General features: G+C 46.2%; 1 gene segment (V, D, J or C); it reads left to right on the top strand.

Annotated features, from left to right (window-relative positions):
• Window positions 1-6,450: 6,450 nt before the first annotated feature.
• LOC118498991 lies at window positions 6,451-7,036 on the top strand. The segment is given in 2 exon segments: window positions 6,451-6,575; window positions 6,679-7,036. Coding segments are annotated over 2 exon segments (399 nt in total).
• Window positions 7,037-8,131: the final 1,095 nt, after the last annotated feature.

Here is an 8,131-nt window from a genome sequence, read left to right on the forward strand (position 1 = left end):
TAATCTCTTGCTCGGAGCTTCTTCTCCATCTCAGGTTCAATCTCCAGATGCATAAGAAAGTGTTCACCCCAATGATTCTAAAGTGGTTTCTTCCCCATCTAAACATATTGAGCAGACTCATATAACCAAGATCTAAGAAACTGTTCTCCTAAATATTTGTGTTGTGTCTGCTGATTTTTGTGTTAGTTTGAGTAGATGACAAGGTGCTAGAACATTTGCCTGAAAGTCACTTCTGGGTTTGTCCATAGTGTGTTTACATGTGAACTTAACTTTGAATTGGTAATGCAGTAAAGCAGTTGGTTCTCTTCAGTGTGGGTGGGCACCCTCCACTCCACTGAATGGTTGACTGGAACAAACAGTGAAGGAGGGAAGAGTAAGTCCTTCTTACCCACATGCTGGATACTGGGGCTGGCACAGTTGTCTTCTCCTGTCCTGGGCCCTCTTGTACTCAGCCTTTAGCTCTGGCTGAGTTATGATGGCAGCTCTCCTGTGTCTGCTGCCAGCCACCACAGCTCATCAAAGTTTGAGGTCTCACTTCCCAGAATATGAGCATCAATCCCTAATAAAGGTAAATGCAAATGTGCATTTTTGTTTGCTTCTCTGGAAGACCATGAGCTATGTTGTGTAAAGAAGAGGGCATGGAAGTCTCCCCTCCATACAGAATGAGCCTATCAGAGCCAACTCATGTGTTTACTGGAAACAGTACTGGTGTTACAGGGTGCAGCCAAGAGGGGGGACCCCAAGTTGGCATTTGAAATGGGGTCCAGAACTCAAAGTGTCCAGGAGATTTTAAGATGTCTCCACCCATTCCCCCACAGGTGTGAGTTGGGGGAAGGGACACACAGAGCAAGAACATTCAAAGCAGCTTTGCAGCTAATTCATGGCATGGTCATTTAACATACCTATAGCCTTTGGCTGGTCGCTTGGATATGCTAAATAGCTATGGCTGTGCTCTGGGCTAGGGGGATGGAAAGGGACCCACCCCAAGATGTGACTGGGGGCAGGCCCTTCAAGTTACAGAGCCTGCATGGGAAGTGGGAGAAGACTGGCACCATGACATGGGGTCACACCTACCCAGACCCACAATGGCGACCAGAAAAGCTGGAAAAGACAGTATATTGAGGGCAAGTATGGCAGAGTGTGGGAGGAGTCAGAAATGGGGCTGCAGAGGAAGATTGGTACAGGGATTTAAACCCAGACACAGCAGCCATTGAGGGGAGAAGCACACGGTTTTGGCTGAGTGGAGACTCCTGTGGCCCTGGGAGAAAGGGCCATGTGCCTTTGCCAGAGTGGGGACCCCCACAGCTTTAGAAGAGGGGACCACCACCTGGTTTTAGCAGAGATCCCAGCGACACAGCTGAGGGTGCCAGGAACCCAGGGAGGTCTCCCAGTCAAGACAGAGTACTGACTGGGAATGACCAGAGGACTCCCTGAGCCATGGACTTCTATTTCCTTTCCTGAGATATGGTACTCTGGACTGGGCAAAGGAGGAAGGAAGGAAGGACTGTGTCTGTTTGTGGGTATTTTAAGGGACTTTAGGATTTTTGATGAGGACATTAGGTCACTGCTTTAAGTTTGTATAGCATTAAATAAACACATCCTTTCCTTTTCACGAATCTCTGGCATTGAGAGACATCTTTTTTATAGACAGCGGACATAACAGACCTGGGGGTTTATTTCAGTAATAGTATATCATCCCAAGCCCCCCCTGGTTGTGCTCTGTAACACTGGGAACTTCGTGAACATGAGGGAAGATCCCATTAATTTCACGCTACAAATTTCAAAGCTGTTTCTTGATATCCCCTGTGTCCTAGTCTGTTGATCACCATTAAAAATCTGGGAGCCTTGTGATGACTCAGAAATCACTGAGCGTGGAATGAGAAGTACTTCATGGCATCAGAGCTCACTGTGACAGCATCAGGAGACTAATCTGATGACAACCCAAGGGCACAAATCCTCAGTGATTGATCTTGCAAATTATTTTCCTCCATATTGATCTCAAATAATACCCAACTGCAACCCACTTTCACATGGGGATACCCATGGTGCACATACACTGAAACAAACAAACAAACAAACAAAAAAGATGCATTTGACTAATCAAATTATTGTGAATATTTGCCAAGAAATATGTTTGCTTGATACAGGTGCCAAGGGTAGTGATGCATGATAATGACAAGATCGACATTGAAGGTAACTATGCAGTGACTCCAATGATGTGCTGGTGCACAGAACTGACACACACTTGGTAAATCCAGCACAGGCCCCTAACCCTGTGGAAATGGGGACTTTCTCTTACTCTCCTATGTAGAAACCACCTGTCACATTCCTCAGTCAGTGAAAACCAGACTAGATGCTTATGCCTGTTGCAGGAACTGAGGACTCAGTGCCTGCGGGGATGATGGATTTGAAGGACATGGAGCCCACATGGGACACACCACATAGCTCCTCCATGACTGACCCCAGAGAAGACCAGCTTGGAAAGGGGGCCTGAGGAACAACCAACAGGGCCTGAGTTCTCATCTCTGATGACCTGATCAGTGCAGGAGTGTCAATGATGGTTTAACCAGAAACCCAGATGAAAGAGGAGATGGTGGTCCTGGCAGCCCCTGACAGGTGCATCGGGGGGTCACTGATCAGTGAATCTGTTTCTGTGAAAGATGCTGAGGTCTGAGGTCCTCAAGTCAGGTGGTCAGAAGGGAAGACAACCAGCTTGATGGAGAATAGATAAAGGAAGAAAAGCCAGGGTGTCCCTTACAGAGTTGATCTCACTCACTGAGCAAGTAACAGTCAGGCCTAGAAGTCATGTGGAGGCCCAGCCCATATGGTAGGAATAGGGGAGAAAGACTTCAAGAGTATTATAATGAAAATTGTTGCTGTGTGTGTGTGTGTATGTGTGTGTGTGTGTGTGTGTGATTGAGCAATAGAAATGTGGTGGGATTAGAGACTCATGCATGGACCTCAGAGGGGACCTTTGCACAAAGGAATCTGAGGACACCAGAGGCCTCCAAAAAACCTGAGATTTTCCAGACTCAGAAATGTTGGCAGTGTCAGTGCATCAGGCAGCTCCAGGAAAGGGGTTCCCTGGTGGCTCATAGAGCCCTTGTTCTGAGGTTCCCTGTGGAGTCACTGGGGTTTAATATGATCAGTTCTCTGTGTCTAGAGATGTTAAAGCACATGGCATCCCTGTGGGAGCATTCTGAAGTCAGGGTTCTGTTTTCAATTTTCAACTACTGCCAATGAGATGTCCATGTCCTCTGAGCCCTGAAAGGACCGCCCCCTGCAGCACTCAGGCTGGGCAGTGGGGGACATGTGGGACCCAGGAACTCAGGGCAGCAGCCCCAAGGTTCAGGAGGAGAGGGAACTGGGGAGGAATTTTCTCTGAGGTCTAGCATCCTCCTCTTTCCATAAAAAAACATCTAAAGTAGAGTTGGACATGAGGTGACTGTAAATACCCTATTCCATTAGAGCATTTACAAAAGTACAAATCATGAGGACCACAGCCCAAAAAGGGAATTTCTATGTGTTCTTTATATCTCAATTGCAAGAAGCTTGACACAGGGATTATTGTATTAACTCACTAGGTGGAGAATTTTGCAGACACACTGGCCCAGTAATAAGATATTCATGTACCAAGGCCACACTGGCCCAGGCGTCTCTATGTCACTCAAAGGTGGGTTCACAATGAGAAGCATGTCCTGTGGGGGCTTGTTTCTCAGTGGAGGAGCTTTTCATTTACAGAACTTAGGGACCTGGCAGGGGACACATATCCTCACACAGGGATTAGTACTAGGTCCATCAGACTCCCATTGAATATGGTCTCTGTGTCCTCTAACTTTTCTCAGGTGGGGTAAGGACTTCAGCTATAAAACACTCTGCCTCATGAATATTCAGATGAGAGAGGTGGACTAGATTGAATATGAGTGTGTCTGAGTCCTAAGAGCATCAGCCATGGTCATATCCTCTCCTCCAGGAGTCTTGATGGTACAGCCCCTCACCATGGACTGGAGCCGGGGAGCACTCTTCCTGATGGCAGTGGCTGTAGGTAAGAGGCTCTCCAGTCTCTGGGTTGATGAGGGGACCAAGGGCAGTCAAGGGATATTTCCACAAACTCCTGTCTCCTCTTCACAGGTGGCCCATCCCAGGTGCAACTGGTACAGTCTGGGGCTGAGGTGAGGAAGCCTTGGGTTTCAGTGAATGCCTCTTGCAAGGCTTCTGGATACACCTTCACAGGCTACTGGATGTTCTGGGTGCAAAAGGCCTCAGGGCAAGGGCTTGATTGGATTGGGAGAATCACCCTGTAGATGGTGAAAGAAAGTACACACAGAAGTCCCAGGGCAGAGTCACCATGACTGCAGGCATGTCCATGAGTAGAGCATACATGGGACTGAACACCAAAGGACATTCAGAAAGCCTGAACCTAGTCTCAAAGCCAAAGACTTGGACATGCATTACTGTGTGAGAGACACAGTGTGATGACCCACATGCCGAATGTATCACAGACCATGATGGGGGGGGCAGTTTGGCTGAGCAGAGGAGATGACAGAGTGATGGACCTCCTGACTTCCTCACACAAAGGTAGGATCTGAGACCAGGACTGATGCTGCCACGGGCACATCAGAAACTCACGGGTTTCAGGAGACCAACTGCACAGCAGGGAAGAGGTATGAAAGGTGCTACAGAGAGGGCTCCTGTTATTTGTTGTCATTGTGCAGGGAACACATCCAAAGCTTCCTTGTCCTCTGAGTGAAGTGTTTCATTGAGGTGCCATCTGGGAATCCTTGGTCAGTGTTACCTTTGGGTATTTGAACAAGGTGATGCTGAGTAAGTTCCAGTACATTTGTGCATTTCTGAAAATTGGAATCGTGCTTGGGGAAAAGTAAGTACATGAAAGTAAAGGGGGATTTCTACGTTCTTGTCTCTGGCACAGCATCACACACAAGACATTCTGGCAGCAAAGTCCACATTCCAGCACAGTTTGTGACATCACAGTTTTCTTTCAGTCCTTCCTCTGGGTGAGATTCTGTAGATTCTCCTCACCTGAGATAAAAGGCCTGTGAGTGCTCCTGTCTCTGAGCTAGTACTGATGTCATCACACAGCAAGGAGCATCATAGGGACACCCTTATCAATGGAAGACCCACCTTCAGCCTGTACTATGTTCCTATGTCAACTGAAATAATTATCACACTCCTGGCTCTTCAATCTACATGCATTTTTCTTATACATTCTGGACATCAGTGTGAAAGTGTCAGTTCAAACCAGCTTCACTCGCCATCCATGGAAATTCATCACCATGCATGGAGTACTGTTTTCCATTTTTCACATTGATACTATCAGTATATCAGGTTCAAGTTCAGACAATGCCCATTATGTGTGGGTATGGTGACAGACTCTCATGTGCCACAGGCAGATATTAATAGAGATTGTGTGAGAGAGGAGATAGTTATTGCAAAATTAACTGACAAAGAATCAGAGGGCTCCATTATACATCCTCCCCTGCTTCCTGATAACCACTGCACTGAACATCCATGTAAATGCAGATAGTAATAGAGAGCATCAGGATGTAACCACAGTAATGAACAGTTTAACATAATATCAGATCCACCAGCTCCATTAATGGGAGGTTATTTGAATGATTTATCCATCCTGTTATCAATGGATAAGGAAAATAATGCTCTTCATATAAACTGTGCATTTATTTATACCTGTTATTTTCTGTTAGTAGTTTGCACCAAGGTTTTCTATAATTTAATTTATAAAATTTATACATACTTACTCCCCAATTTCTACATAAATCTTCACCAAAGCACATCTACTTATGACCAAGTTTCTTCTGCATCTCAAATGTGTGAACCTACATTTCCCAGAGTCTAGGAAATGAAAAGAAAAGTGAAGCAGTGCACATGCTGCATATTCAGCACCAAACTCCACTAAACAAACATGTTCCATGCCACACTTCCTGCTTCAGGGAAGGGCTCCTGCTTCTGCCTCCAAAAGAACCACACAAAACCTCCATCTCCTCCAACACTATGTCCATGAGCTCTGGGGTCACATTGTCTCCTCTGTCCATAGTCCGATCACTTTGTAGAGGAAATAGGACAATGGAACTTCCCATGATGAGAAGAGGAGCCTCTTGGAATTTTAATGCCCCCTCTGGTTGTGAGCATTGCATTTCCTTGGTGTGCTCATTACTGCTGACTTTCAAAGGCATCTTTTATTTAAAAACCTCTCATTTATTAAATTTCACTCTCCTTGGTCATGTACACATGTCATGGACCAGTAAAGGCTCAAATGTGGGCAGTAACTGGTAACAGATATGTGCCTTCAATATGTCACACTCTGGGACTATGTCCTTCACATCAACATCCAGCCCCAGAGCTCCCTATATAGTCCGGGGGCATGCAAATATGGCTCATCTGCTCATGAAAAGCACCCCAGCCTTGATCCTGCAACTCTGAGACAGGAGCCCAGCCCTGGATTCCCAGGTGTTCCCAGTCTCTGCTTAGGATAGAACACAGACCACTCACCATGGAGTTCGGCTTCATCTGGGTTTTCCTTGTTGCTGCTTTAACAGGTAATCTATAGAGAATGGGAGACACTGAGTATGTCATTGCATATGTCTGAGAAATAAAGTGAATGGGCAACAGTTTCCTGACCTTATATCGTTGTGTTTGCAGGTGTCCAGTGTGATGTGCAGCTGGTGGAGTCTGGGGGAGGCCTGGTGAAGCCTGGGGGGTCTCTGAGACTCTCCTGTGCAGCCTCCAGATTCACCTTCAGTAGCTACTGGATGAACTGGGTCCGCCAGGCTCCAGGGAAGGGGCTGGAGTGGGTCTCAGCAATTAATAAAGGTGGTGGTAGCACATACTACGCTGACTCTGTGAAGGGCCGATTCACCATCTCCAGAGATAATGGCAAGAATGAGCTCTACCTGCAAATGAACAACCTGAGAGCTGAGGACACGGCCGTATATTACTGTGCAAGAGACACAGTGAGGGGAAGTCAGTGTGAGCCCAGACACAAACCTCCCTGAGGTAGAAAAGAAAGCTGCCCTGCAGGGGATGCTCAGGACACCAGGGGGCACTCAGTTCACATTGAGTTCTGGGTTTGGTTCAGTAACAGCTGCAAATGCACCTTAACTGTTGATTTCCTGGCAGGTGTGGGGTTAATTTTGCACAAGGCAGTTTCTCTCAAGGAGCTTGACTTCCTTCATGATCCTGTGCTGACATCTTAACTATGTGAATTGCAGAGGCTTGCTGTAATAGGAGGAAACCATCTTCATATGCACAGGAGCCAGAAAGTCACAATTACTTAATGTTATCCTAGTGAATGATAGTTGAATCATCAAGTCTTCATGATCCACATCAGTTAAATCCATCCAGACGTTCTGCTGGTGTCACCAGTGTACCTCAGCCCCACACAACTCAGAGTTCAAGCCAGCCAGCAGCAGACACATGCACGCTAAGCAGTGGGTAAAAAGGCATGTGAGTCCAATGACAGAGGAAAAGTGCCCTGGGGAAGACAGTATTGACCTGACTCCATGTTCATGATGGCCAATAACAGTTGACATCATGTAGGTGTAGAGTTACCCCCACCCTAACTTGGTACAGGGGTCCAGGATGGTGATGTCACACACAAAGGAGGACTATGAAATAATGTGTTACTTCATTGTGGAGTCTGTTGAGAGCAGGGAAGACTTTTCAGAAAGTCAGGAATGGCTGTTTCACGTCAGGTAAGGATCCTCAGTCTGGTTCTTATTGTTCATCCATGACAAGGTTGAAGAGGCTCCTGCTCACAGGATGAGTTTGTGTGGTTCTAATATCACACCTTCATGGAACTAGAGAGAATCACCACTTTCTCTATATATGTCCCACCTGTGCACAAGAGGAGGGATAAGCACAAATCTTAACATGTCAACACCCAACATGAAAAACTAGATACTTACTTCTTATCCCATCAAACTCCTAGGACTCATGAGTAAGACCATGAATCAAACAAACATTATGGGAAGAAAACCAATCTAACCCCTAGAAAATAAGACTAGTTGTTATATGTAAGCAACAAGTGGAAATAATAGTAAATTATATTGGCATCTTAGCTCAAAATTTAGGCTGGAACCTGTTGACTCTACAA

This window comes from Phyllostomus discolor, chromosome 2 (genome assembly GCF_004126475.2).
Source record: "Phyllostomus discolor isolate MPI-MPIP mPhyDis1 chromosome 2, mPhyDis1.pri.v3, whole genome shotgun sequence".
NCBI classification, from domain to species: Eukaryota; Metazoa; Chordata; class Mammalia; order Chiroptera; family Phyllostomidae; genus Phyllostomus; species Phyllostomus discolor.